Source organism: Myxocyprinus asiaticus, chromosome 25 (genome assembly GCF_019703515.2).
Source record: "Myxocyprinus asiaticus isolate MX2 ecotype Aquarium Trade chromosome 25, UBuf_Myxa_2, whole genome shotgun sequence".
In the NCBI taxonomy this organism is placed as follows: domain Eukaryota; kingdom Metazoa; phylum Chordata; class Actinopteri; order Cypriniformes; family Catostomidae; genus Myxocyprinus; species Myxocyprinus asiaticus.
In genome coordinates this window covers 40,964,910-40,978,654 of record NC_059368.1, presented here as the reverse complement: position 1 = coordinate 40,978,654, position 13,745 = coordinate 40,964,910, and the positions used below count along the sequence as shown (strand labels likewise).

Here is a 13,745-nt window from a genome sequence, read left to right as displayed (position 1 = left end):
GATTGAATTATCAATATAAATGAATCCCGATATAAACCATGTTACCTCCACATCAAAAGACTTGTGTGAAAAATTATGTTATTTTATACTTGTTTTTTAATTATTATTATTATTATTGCCAATGCTTATTGATATCTGTATAAATGAATAGATAGATAGCAACAGATTTTAGCAATAAAGTTAATAATAATAATAATATGTGTAGAAATTTATAGTATTTATTTTTAGAAGAGTTTTAATTTGCCTTGCATTTATATTCACATATAATAAATAAATTAGTTAAGTAATTAATGAAACGAAGTTAACTGAATTATCTTTTGAATCATCTAACGTGTGTATTTCATTGCCTTAAAATATTAAGTATAATATTGTATTATTTTATTTAATTAAAGTGGCACAGTTAGAGAACTTATTTATTTCATTTTTGTATATGATATTTATTAGGTTTGTCCTCCATCCATCTACCTACCACGAAAACAAAATACTTTTATTCTGTGTTCCGCGTGCATGTGAAGAAGTGTCTGAGAGTAATGGCTGTAGAATCGGCGACCTCTAACGGTACAACAGATGAAAACCATCCAGAAGAAAGGGACGAGTGTAAAAAAGGATGGTTATTTAAGAAAACACAGTACACAAAGCGCTGGAAACGGGTTTGGTTTCATGTCAGAGACTGGAGACTTTTCTATGGTGTTAATGAACAGGTAAGAGTGAATGGTGATTTGTGCATGGAGCTCTCGCAGCGCTTTCAGGTTCTTAAGAAAGTATCAACAGTGATAAGTTTATCAGCATGAACTTAAGCACACCTGCGTGAGCCATGCGAATGCTTGACGTTACTGCACAGAAACAAATTTTTTTGCGCGTAATTTAATTAATAATTAAATGAATAATCTTCCTTAATAATTACATACCACAGGTTACTCACCTTGTTGTTGTTGTTATGTTACCATAGCAATGCCTACTCGTTAAGATGCTCTTATTTTGACCAATTAAACTTTAAAAAATAAACTTCTTAAAACTGTGATCGTCCTGGAATAAATATCTCCAAATAAATATTTCGTAGAATATGTGATAGTAATGGCGGAAAAAGGTGGATAAGCCTTTAAATTGGTAACACTAGTAAGCTAGCAGCCATTTAAAGGTGCACTCTGTAACTTTTTTTCTCGTGTCATCTTGGATTTACAGTGACACCTAGTGGTGTCAGTCAAAATGAATATATTTCAGTTACAGATGCGGTTACTGAGATCAAGCGAGTAGTAGTCAGCTGGGGCCGGTTGAACCAGCTATATGTACATTACAACTTAGCCTAGTTGTGGCGTAAATGGGTACTTAGTCACAATTTACGCACTACTAAATATTTGAGAGTTGCACGCTTAGTTAAACTTATGTATGACGTAACCCTATGTATAAACTAAATATTTAAGGAAGCTCCGACCAGGAGTAACGAATGGAATAAAAAATCAGAATGATATTTAATGACATCAATGAGCTCATGTTTTGCGTGACAGGCTCCAAACCTTTCGACATACATTATAATGTTGAAATTTACACTTGTTTACTTTTACGAGAGAAAAAACATTATATAAAAAACGTACTACTTAAGCATGAAACCGATCTAACGATGCACTTTCCTGTGTGTGTACGGTGTCAAGTTTCAACACATACGATATATATAAGATAGCACTATTAAAATGAATAAATGTGTATTTTTCCAGCCTGTTGTATAAGTAATTATTTATTTCTGTCCCTTATTCGTTTTAGATACAGTTATTGAATATTGTTATTTACATAGGCTAAATATACCATTAATGAAATCTTGTTTTATTATATATGGTATTTTAATGGGGATAAAATTTAGTATAGCTAACAGGTGAGCAAACAAGGTTTGAACAAGATCAAACTGAAATTCATGGCTGTTTAACAATTCTATGTACAAATTTGAAGGCTGTTTATTGGATAAATACAGGTAAACGTCATATTATGCTACTACGCATTACTTTACAGAGCGCTTACGACCTACTAATTAAGTTTGCCTTAAGAACAGGTGGTGCAACCATATTAAGCACTGACTTAGTTACAAACTAACTAGTAGTTACTAAGCCCTTAGTGTGAACTTTACGTCCCAACTTAAGTGAGAATTTATACACAGCTAGTGCAACCCTACCCTGGTCATGTGATTCTAAAATGGCTGCCCCCATGAGGGCACCCCTCCCCCATGTAGAATAAAACAGCTTTTATAAGGTTACTAATATGACTGGAGTCCTCATCTCATCAAGATTTTATACATATGCTTTAAAATTACAGTTCATTTCTTTATTAGTAAAACTTTTTAATGGGGGGAAAAAATGACTGAGTGCAGCTTTAACTTTGAATTTAATTTTTATTTAACCATGCAAAATAAAAGGAAATTGATTGTTTCTGAATAAACATTTTGACACCCTGACTGATTTGGTAATGACACTCTAAGATTTTGATGTAAAAATATTAAAATTAAATATAGCTGCAAGCAGCAATCACTGGGCCAAGCACACCAATGCCAAACATTTAGATTGAATAAAGAATTCCGGTGATGATTTTAAGCAGAGTGGTGAAAAAGTAAATTGTTTTTTTTTTTACAAATGCTCATAATTTTTGACCAGTAAGTGCCGCTGACACCAAATTGATATGTTGTTGTATAGGGCTTGGTTACAATGCCATATCTGAAGTTTCATGTCATACACCAAAGCTTTCAAGAGATACAGCCTCATATCCTTATTGGCATCTTGCCATTAAATATGTTGATTTGTTGATAAGTATGGCCGACCATGGCAAATGTGGTATCAGGGAAGCTAACGACATAAGTCTCATGACAGTAGGCCAAATTAATTAGAAGTTATAAGCATTTCTTGGTATCTTTTGACCAGTAGATGATGCTGTCCCCAAACTTTTTGAGTACCTCCAGGACATGGCCCCAATGACACATCCATCCATCCATCTTCGATCATTTATCCGGGACCGGGTCACAGTGGCAGCAGTTTAAGCGAAGTAGCCCATACGTCCTTTTCCCTGGCTACATCCTCCAAAGTAGAAAATCCGCTGTAGCGGCAACACTGAGAATGCAGCGCGTACATGCGTTGGGTTATGAATTGAGCGCTGACACATTTCATAATGCAATGGTGTGTGAGATCGAGCTTGCGTATCATGGTGCGTCTGCGTTCACGTACTTGTGTAGAGTATGTTTGCACCTTAACCAATCCCGAAAAGCCTCCTTCAGCCTGACGGCTTCCTTCACCGCAGGTGTCCACCAGCGGGTTCTAGGATTGCTACTCCAACAGGCACCAACAACTTTCTAGCCACAGCTCACTGCGCCCGCCTCTGCAATGGAGGCCTTAAACAGGGTCCACTCAGACTCCACGTCTTTAGCCTCCTCCGGGATGTGGGAGAAGCTCTTCTAGAGGTGGTGATTAAAAATCTTCTGGACAGAGGTCTCCGCCAAACATTCCCATTTCACCCTCACAATCCATTTGGTTTTGCCAGGTCTATCTGGCAGTTTCCCTCGCCATCTGATCCAACTCACCACCAGGTAGTGATCGGTTGACAGCTCTGCTCCTCTCTTCACCCGAGTGTCCAGAACATATGGCTGCAGGACTGATGATACAACAATAAAGTCGATCACTGACCTTTGGCCTAAGATGCTCTGGTATCAAATACACTTATGAACAACCTTATGTTCGAACATGGTGTTTGTTATGGCCAATCATTGACTAGCACAGAAGTCCAATAACAGAACACTGCTCGGGTTCAGATCAGGCAGGCTGTTCCCCCCAGTCACTCCCCTCCAGGTATCTCCAACAAAGCCAACATGGGCATTGAAGTTGCCCAGCAGAACTATTTCTGTCCCCAGCTGGCATGCCCCTCCATGACACATACAACATTTTGTAATGACACGCCATTGCGTTTGTAACATACAGCAATTTAAGACAAAATTCTAAATGTCCAATGCCCAATATGGTTGACATTGAAAATTTGGGTATCAAACGACTCGGTATGCCTCAAGGAAACTAAGGAGATCATTGTCTCATGATTTTAGGCCAAACTATTCAGAAGTAGTAAGGAAAAATGTAAATGTTTCATATTTCTTGACCGTTAGGTGGCACTGTGCCAAAACTGTGCAGGTACCCTCAGGTAATGGTTATGATGATATATACCAAGTTTCGTGTCTAAGTGCTAAAGATTTGCGAAGATACAGCGTCATGTCCATTTTGGTGTGCTCACATCGAATTTGTTGTTGCGGTATAAGATAACAGTTTGGTCTATCATCATAAATTACATACATTTTTGTCATGAGTATCTCTAGATGATACGTGCAAAATTTTGTGCAAATCGGACATACAGTCTAGAAGGAGTTAAAAAAGTATTTTTTTAAAAAAAAATGTTTATTATAAATGTCGGATAATATAGTTGTGTGGAAATTAAAACCAGTGGTATGCAATCAACTCAGCATGAGCCAAGGAAAAAATAATTTTGATTCTAAGCCTTACGGCCCAAAAGTTATGATCCTAAACATACAATAAGCACAAATTTGAACAGCTGGAGGATTAGAGACCCCAAATTCGGGTCAGTAACATTTGAGAGTGTCCTCTATCAGTCTGCCAACTTTCATAACTTTCCGATGTACAGTTCTAGGGGCTGCCATAGACTTCAAGAGAGGAATAAAAACAATAAGAAAATTAGCAGATACAATAAGTGCCAACGCACCTTCAGTGCTTGGCCTCTAATGACATTTCTGATCTTCAAACTGTCACTCTGCTGCCCTGGAAGATATGTGCTGCCCTATCACTTATCATTTCCATACTAACCAAATATAAACTTTTTTTGGTGAACACAAGTATTCTCTAAAATCTTGGTGTGATAGAAATGACAGCAGTATTGGACACAGTGATTCTTTGTTATGAAAATGTACATACAATACCAAATGATTTGAAAATAATAATAAGTGCAAAGTAACATTTATGATTTTAGCCTTTTTCTATACATTAAAGAGGTTAAGCCTGGGATGGGAGGCAAGCCCAAATAGAGAAGTTCTGGCAAATTTAACATTTCAACCCTCTTAATGGAGAAAGTAAGTATTTAAAGAGACACAACAAAAATTTTAAAGCTATTATAGTCTGGTCTTTAAAGCTTGAATAATTGTTTTGGGCACAAACATGGGCACACTCTGGATATCGGAGTGATAAACTGATCCTAAATGTAGTCAAGTCAAGCCATTTTTATTGTATATTGCTTTTCACAAAACACATAATTTCAAAGCAGCTTTACAGAAAATCATGCATTAACAAAAAATTAAACTGTAATACCTATAAAGTCTTAGAGTGATCATTGTGTAATTTGATTAAATATGATTGTAAATTGTGTATAAAAATTAAATAATTAAATAATAATTGTATTTAGATCTCCTGTGGGCAAGCTATAGGCGACCGTGGCAAGGAACACAAAACTCCATAAGATATTGGTTAATGGAGAAAAAGAACCTTGGGAGAGACCACTGTGGGGGCCAGTTCCCCTCTGGCTAACCAGCTTGAATATAATGCCAATATTAGTTATTTATGTGCAGTGCAGGCTATGGTTTAAGATTAGTAAACTAAGTAAGTGTTAAGGTCCAGTGTTTAAAAAAATATTTTTTTATGAACTGTAAGATTAATTACTAATGTCTTTGAAGTCTATCCTGGATTAACTGCAGAAGTTCACATAGATGCATTGTCCTTTGTTAGTTGCCTAATTAAGGCTTTTGTTGGCAATTAAATGATAGTCTGTGTATTCCATTTCAAGAGTGTAGTCCATCAATAGACAAAGGTGATGCAGGCAGAGATCAGTGAGGTGCATCGCAGTACAACCGGCAGATCATTTCGGTGAGGCTTGGTGGGGTCCATCCTAAATCCAATGTTCAGGCAGTGGCATATGAAGTATCCGATGTCTTACAGTTGGAGTTGGCGTCGGTTCATCCTCTGAAGTCCATCGTAAAAGACTAAAGTGATGCCTGGCTAGCACCGGCTGCATTTAGTCACTCAGAGACACATAGCAGTGGAGTTCGAAACCAAGCAGAAACGGAGCTGGATCTGGCCAGTTCTGGTAAACTCGTGATATAGAATAATAGCAGCGTAGATGTCATTCAGTTTTCTGCAGATTTTTAGATCATGATAGATGTTTCTGGTTCCAGCAGACCTAACTAAAGCAGCATAATTGTGAGTTGATGGATAAATTAGGTGTGTGCCTGGCTAAATAGATGAGTCTTTATTCTAGACTTAAACTGAAAATGTAAATGTAATCTTTCCCCAGTTAGCAGAGAAAACTATTAATCTGGTTGGAGCAAAAGTGGAGGTGCTGGACGATGATGGGAGATTTGACTGGACCGTCACAACAAAGGACAGTAAACGCACCTTTATCCTGTGTGCCGACAGTGCAGAAGAGCGGCAGGCATGGATGACTGCCATATGTGAGGCACAGCTGAGTTCTCAAGAGCACAACTCCAATGCATGTATTTTACAATAACTAGACTTTTAAATGTACTTTTTTGAAAACATTTTGAGTATAGTTTTCTACATCTTTTTGACAAAGTTTAAGATGCCCTGCTGATGTGTAGTCCATCCCCTGGTGCACGTGACATTTTTTTCAGAATAACCTGGGAACTCAAATGCTAGAATGCCATGTGAACTATGACCATTGCAGAGATTAATATACACACTTCTTTATTTAACTATATTATTATATATATGTACACTGGCGGCCAAAAGTTTGGAATAATGTACAGATTTTGCTGTTTTGGAAGGAAATTGGTACTTTAATTCACTAAAGTGGCATTTAACTGATCACAAAGTACAGTCAGGACATTACTGATGTAAAAAAACAGCACTATCACTATTTGAAAAAAGTCAAATCAAATCTAGACAGGCCCCATTTCCAGCAGCTATCACACCTTATCCTTGAGTAATCATGCTAAATTGATAATTTGATACTAGAAAATCACTTGCCATTATATCAAACACAGTTGAAAGCTATTTGGTTCATTAAATGAAACTTTGTCTTTGTGTTTGTTTTTGAGTTCCACTGTATGCAATAGACTGGCATGTCTTAATAACCTCATTGAGCTTTTGTGAGATCAGCTAGACTGTAAGGTGAGTGAGAAGTGCCCGACAAGACAGCCACATCTATGGCAAGTGCTACAGGAAGCATGGGGTGAAATGTCACCTGAGTATCTGGACAAACTGACAGCTAGAATGCCAAGAATCTGCAAAGCTGTCATTGCTGCATGTGAACATTTTTTTGATGAGAACTCTTTGAAGTAGTTTAAGAAGTTCTGAAATTTTTTAAAATTGTAATAGTAATTACGTTATTAATGTCCTGACTATACATTGTGATCAGTTGAATGCCACAAAGTACCAATTTCTTTCCATAAGATCAAAATCTGTACATTATTCCAAACGTCTGGGTGCCAGTGTATATATATATATATATATTATATGATTATCCTGTAACATGTGAAATCTTTTAGATAATTCTAAATAGTTCTATTTTGTTAAGTGAATAAAAGGTTTTGTCAAAGCCATCTTGAATGTGTTTTATATGTTGCTTGATATATTTTAATAAAGCACATTTGTAGTTTTCAGTTTCTTTTTTTTTTAAGTGGATACCCCCAAATACTTGCAGTTGAACTGTGGATGTCATTGTGAATGGGCTAATTCATAATATATATATATATATATATATATATATATATATATATATATATATATATATATATATAAAAATTCTGTGCCACAAACTTGCAGACAGTCGAGAGCGCGTGTAATAGCTCATTACACGTCTGGAATGCATTTCTTTTTTTTTTTGTTATTAACATTTTTAATTGATTCAAGGCAGACAAAAATAAATTTAACCACAAAATTATACATTAGGAATCATCTTATAACCCCCCTCCCATAATCTCTTGAGAGAAGACGAAGCTCCAACCCCAGACTCTGAATAAACAGGGAGTAATACACAGAAGTTTCATGACCTTTCCCATAAGCAGTAATCACCATTTCCAAAGTATCTGCCGCTTTAGGGGGGTGTACACCACTCCCAAAAACAGTACAGAGCAGGTGGTGCAGCTGTAAAAACCTAAAGAACTGGGATCTAGGAATCTTAAAATGTTGAACCAAATTATCAAAAGATCTCAGTACTCCACTCTCATATAAGTCACAGAGTGTAGTAACCCCCCTCCCAATCCACTCTAACCAACAGAAAGGGGACTTATTAATATGTAGTTTAGGGTTCAGCCATATGCTTGAGGCAACATTTAAATAAATGTCCGAATTAAACACTCTGGACACTTTAGTCCAAACCATGTGCAAATGCGAAATAAAGGGGTGTGACTTAACTTCTCTGGTTAGTTTGATCGAAAGACTTTGCCATGGCAAAATAGGGGCAAGAACTTCTTGTTCAATAAGAAACCAGGGAGGGGCTCTCTCAGGTGGAAGCGACCAATGAGCCAAATGTCTGAGACCAAATGCATAATAATAAAACAAAATCTTGGGTAGGCCTAGCCCACCTTTTTTCAATCGGCCTATGTAACTTATTGAAATTTAACCTGGCACGCTTACCATTCCAAATGAAGGACTTCGCTATGCTATCAAATTGCTTGGGGGGGACATCTATAGGGAGAGATTGTAACAGGTAGTTGAATTTTGGAATACAATTCATTTTAATTACATTAACCTTCCCAATCATCAGTAAGTGTAATGAAGCCCACCTGTCCACATCATTCGAAAACCTTTTTATAAAGGGATCAAAATTAAGTCTAACTAAATCTAAATCACTAAAAATTTGCTGGGAATAAAATTCCCATATACTTAATGCCCTGTTTGGGCCACTGGAAGGCGTCCGGCTGGAAGGCCGTTACTGGACAGTACGCTGTCAAAGCCAAAGCTTCGGATTTAGACCAATTGATTTTGTATCCTGAGAACTTGGAAAAGGAATGAATTATTCTGTGGAGGCAAGGCACAGATCTAGTTGGGTCGGAGACGAATAATAAAATATCATCTACGTAAAGCAGAAGCTTATGCGCCACACCTCCCGCAATCGCCCCTGGAAAATCATCCTCCTTTCTTTTCGTGGCTGCTAATGGTTCCAGGGCTAGACAGAACAATAATGGGGAAAGAGGGCAACCCTGACGAGTGCCCCTATTCAGAGTAAAATAATCTGAAATTAATCCATTTGTTTGTACCGCTGCTACAGTGTGTTTATAAAGTAACTTAATCCAACCAATAAATGTACTCCCGAACCCATACATTTCCAAAATCCTAAAAAGATAATCCCATTCTACCATATCAAACGCCTTTTCGGTGTCAAGTGAGATGGCAGTGACCGGAGACTGATCATTCGCTACTGACCACATGATATTGATGAGACGCCTGATGTTATCAGAAGAGCTGCGGCCCCGAATAAACCCTACCTGATCTATATGTATAAGAGATGTCATAACCTTACTTAATCGGTTAGCCAAAATGTTTGGCTAACCGATTAACACTTTTACACTTACTTGGATCTTTGTCCTTTTTAAGAATCAGACTGATCCGGGCTTGTGTCATGGTTGGAGGAAGATTTCCATTATTTAATGATTCAGTATAAACTTCTAACAAAAGTGGAGCCAGTTCTGTAGCATAGGATCTAAAAGATTCTGTGGCAAAACCATCTGGCCCCGGAGCCTTGCCAGTAGGTAAGGACTTAATTACATCGTCAAGCTCCTCCAAGGTTATCTCAGAATCAAGAGCTTTTTTTTGCTCAGTCTTCAGTTTAGGAAGACAAAATAGTATTATATCTATATTTCAATTGGGTCAATTCTCTGAGGCCATCAGATGATATACGGCGCTTCAGCTCTGCCTCTGCACTTTTAATATTTCCTTCCAATTCCACGAGTTCTCGTGCTTTGGATTTTTTGATGAATGATGTGCATAAAAATATATCCCATGATTTACACAGTCCGCCAACTTTATAAAAGACATCCTTTGTGTGGGCATGTAGATATTTTGCGGTCATCCGTTCATTGTAAAAGTGGTTTTCCGTCAATGCAAAAATTTCTTTAAGAAAAAGTGTTAATCCACAAAACAAAACAAACTCCAACCACTCGGTGGAGCCAACGCAAAAGGAAAAAAAATGGCACCCAGCTTCCTCCGAAAGCCAGAGTATGTACAGTGAGTCAATCCACTCACAAGAAAAACACCCAATGGTTACTCACCCATTGTTTCAATAAAAGACATTGCCTGATTGGGACATGTAAATACTTTGCTGCCGTCCTTGGTGTTTATTCTCAGTCTGGCTGGAAACATCAGAGCAAAAGTGATCTTCCGCTGATGTAAGAGTTTCTTGCATTCCCTAAACTGATCGTGTTTCTCTCTTGTCGAGTTCGCAAAGACAAGAAAATATTGTAGTTCTTCCAAGAAAGCTTTCCTTTGCTCCTCGCCTGGCGCAACACGAGATCTTTATCGGATGATCTAAAAAATTTGGCCAGAATCGATCGGGGCCTTCCTCCTTCAGCAGATCTGTGAGCTGGGACTCTGTGAGCTCACTCAATTTCCAGCTTGTGGCCTGTTATGTCGAGCAGACTCGGGAAAAGCTCCTCTAGGAATTTCACCATATCTCTGCCCACCTCATGCTCAGGAATTCCAACAATTCGTATGTTATTCCTGCGGCTTCTATTCTCAAGATCTTCAAGCTTTTCAAGAACATGTTCCAAATCAACTTTGGTCACGGGCGGATTAGCGGCTAATTCCCTCTCTGATGACTCCAAAAAATCGATTCATTTTTCAACATGTCACTCTTGTGACTAGCTCAGAGAATTTTTTTCCATCGCCGTAATCGATCGACGTATTACAACGAGATCCTCCAAGTCCGCAAGTACCTTCGTCAACATCACCGACATGTTGGACAGTTGACGCTGGATTCCTTCTCCCGCCGCACCATCCAAATCGAGTCCCCGGTCCACAGGCCTGTCTGGGCTTTCATCTTGAACCCGTAAGTGTATTTTAATGTCTCAAGAGCCTGAGGATTTTGACTTCTTTGCCATGTTTACCTCAAACAGTAAATGTGTAACTGGGTGTATCGAATTTCACCGGAATATATCATGCAAATAAAAAAATAAAAATAAAAATAGCAAAGTGCGCAGAGCTGTCTCTCACACATCTGCCCTTCGCATGGCGTCACCGTACTCCTGGAATGCATTTCTTGAAGAAAAGTAAAATGTTAACTGCTAAGAAACACTGACAGTGAATTGAATACACAAATAATTTACCTAATCAAACAAAGCAAGGGGAACAAGAAACATTAAAATGCTTAATTGTACAGGATTAATTTAGATAAACAGTAATGAACTAAAGGGTCATCCTCATCCATACACATGGAGGAAAACACAACATAAACAAACAAATAAACAGGCAAATAAATAAGATCACCCCTTTGGTGAGATTAAGTATCAGTGGCAGGTTTTCCAACTGCAATTTTTAATATTGACCAATAGATGGCAGTACTTATTAGAGAGTCACAGGTAGATCTCAGACACATTATAATTTCCGGGGAGAGAAAGAGTCCTACTCGTAGTTCACTCTTTGAAATACCATGTAAATAACATGAGATGTGAAAATAATAGGCATAACCATTCGGTACCACATAAATTACCATGCCACATCTGATATCAGAAATAACAGACTTTTGAATTTACATCAGATATAGATTTATTCATTTATTCACATACGAAATTTCCAGTCTTGTGTTTACTTCTCACTCCTCTATATAGCTGTTGTGGCAGCGACATGATTTGACCCGAGTGTGTAACATGATCTGCCCGCCGCGCGCGTGCGTGCGTGCGTGTATGTCGTGTAGTTTCGGTCCGTGCCATGGGTAGATCTGTGCTGTTCCTATGATTTGACCACCATCAGTGTTCAGTTGTTAGACATGAGAAGTTCCCGTATAGTGCTGGAAACTTTTCTTTACTTTAGTGAGTTTGAGAACTTGCCAGAAACTTTTTGATCATCGAAACAAAATAATGGAGCCCATTACAAAGTGGACACCGACTCAGGTTGTGGACTGGATCAGAGGTAGGACAAACTGTGAATGACTGTTATTTCTTCGCTAAAATGTAAACGCGTTTAATATTACAGATAGTTCCCAAACTTATTTAACTATTTCTTTTAAGATGCACTTATTTAAATTTACCATATAAGTTTACACCAAAATACCAGTTACTACAGTTAGTCTTAATATTGTAAAATCAGTTGAATAGGATTATTTTGAAAAGATCTCAAACGATGTAAGAATGTTTTTTTAGAAACGTTGTGTTACTTTTTTTTAATTTAATTTAGTTTTATTATAGTATTATTTTAGAAACAATATAAAAACAGAAATTGTGGATACCATGGTAAAAGGGCAAAATCTACATCCATAACCAAACACAGAAACTCAATGTTTGTTTATTCCTCCCTTTGCCTTGACCGAAACTGAAAAGAGTTTGACACTGACAGCTTTTGAAATGTCCTCAGAACGTCCATATATATTTGGAAGGGGAGATTATATTGATGATTATTATGTTTATTGATTGATTGATTAATTCATTCATTCATATTGCCAGTTTTGACAATTACACTCATTGCAAAAATGATGCATTGTTTTGGAATTTACACTACATGATAATTAGTGATTGTTTTACATAGGCAAATTACTTTGTGTAGGTTGGACATCTTGTGGTCATTCATTTGAATGGCTGTTGTTGTCATGCGAGCTATTACTAATTTACCCAGCCCCTTTTTATTTGTCTGATATTCTTTATTAGAGTTACATGTGTGTTATAATTATACATCATTATGGGCCATTTAGGATGGTTTCCATTTCCATTTAATTTATTGTTCAACAATCAGTCTAGAGATTAGTACTTTAGTCTTATAGTCTTTAGCTTTAGTTTTTGGGAATTGTCATATATAGCACTGATCCAATTAGGTTAATGGATTACTTGTTCTCTTTGTTTGGATTTGTCTGAAGTGTAATGTTCACAAATTCTGTAATATATTGCATGTCTGTAAAAAAAAAGCCTTTATTTCTAGAAGTTCATGCAATTATTTGTGGGTCATTTTGTTGCTTGAAATATGATTTAGTTGTTTCCATATATGCTTTCCATATTGCTTGTAGTGCCTGAAATAACACCATAAAAACCCATCACATGCAGAGACTTACTGTGTCCTCGGGAGCATCAAGGTCCACCACAATATGAAATACCTAGAATTCTGAGTTAACGGTAATTACCGGTCATGCGTTGGGAAAGACTTAAGAGATGGTTTATGACCAAGCCATTTACATAGTTCTATATGGATACATATCAGCAGATGCATCTAATTATAAATTGAGACCTTAAAGGTCCCAAACCTTCTGTTCAGACTCTGTTCAGAGAAAATTGGCCGTTTGCACTAATGATGGACTAGTGTATCTCTCCTGACGCCAGTTTGAGACAATAAAATCTAGAACAAAGTAAATGTGTGTTATTTTGCACCCAGGGCCCTCAAAAAGTATACTGATGGAAGTGAAATGATCTACATGCATATCCAAATTGTTCAGCTAGCTTATTGATAGACTGATATATCAGCCAATATTTGGCCGTTTTTAAGATTATTGGCATGGGTTGATAGCTTTACCCAATTTGCCAATTAATTTACAGAAGTGTTATTAACACTGACAGCCTTGTCAATGGA

General features: G+C 37.3%; 2 protein-coding genes across 2 annotated transcripts in view; both read left to right on the top strand.

Annotated features, from left to right (window-relative positions):
• Positions 1–523: 523 nt before the first annotated feature.
• Positions 524–7,597, top strand: si:ch73-111k22.3 (pleckstrin homology-like domain-containing protein). The gene is made up of 2 exons (XM_051654894.1): positions 524–701; positions 6,313–7,597. The coding sequence occupies exons 1-2, from the start codon at positions 531–533 to the stop codon at positions 6,523–6,525; spliced, it is 384 nt and encodes a 127-aa protein (XP_051510854.1). The 5' UTR covers positions 524–530; the 3' UTR covers positions 6,526–7,597.
• Positions 7,598–11,863: 4,266 nt separating this feature from the next.
• cnksr3 (cnksr family member 3) overlaps positions 11,864–13,745 on the top strand; it is an 82,956-nt gene continuing 81,074 nt past the window's right edge. The window contains exon 1 of the mRNA XM_051654797.1: positions 11,864–12,104. Coding sequence (XP_051510757.1) covers positions 12,053–12,104 — 52 coding nt within the window. The 5' untranslated portion in view covers positions 11,864–12,052. The remainder of the gene's footprint in view (positions 12,105–13,745) is intronic.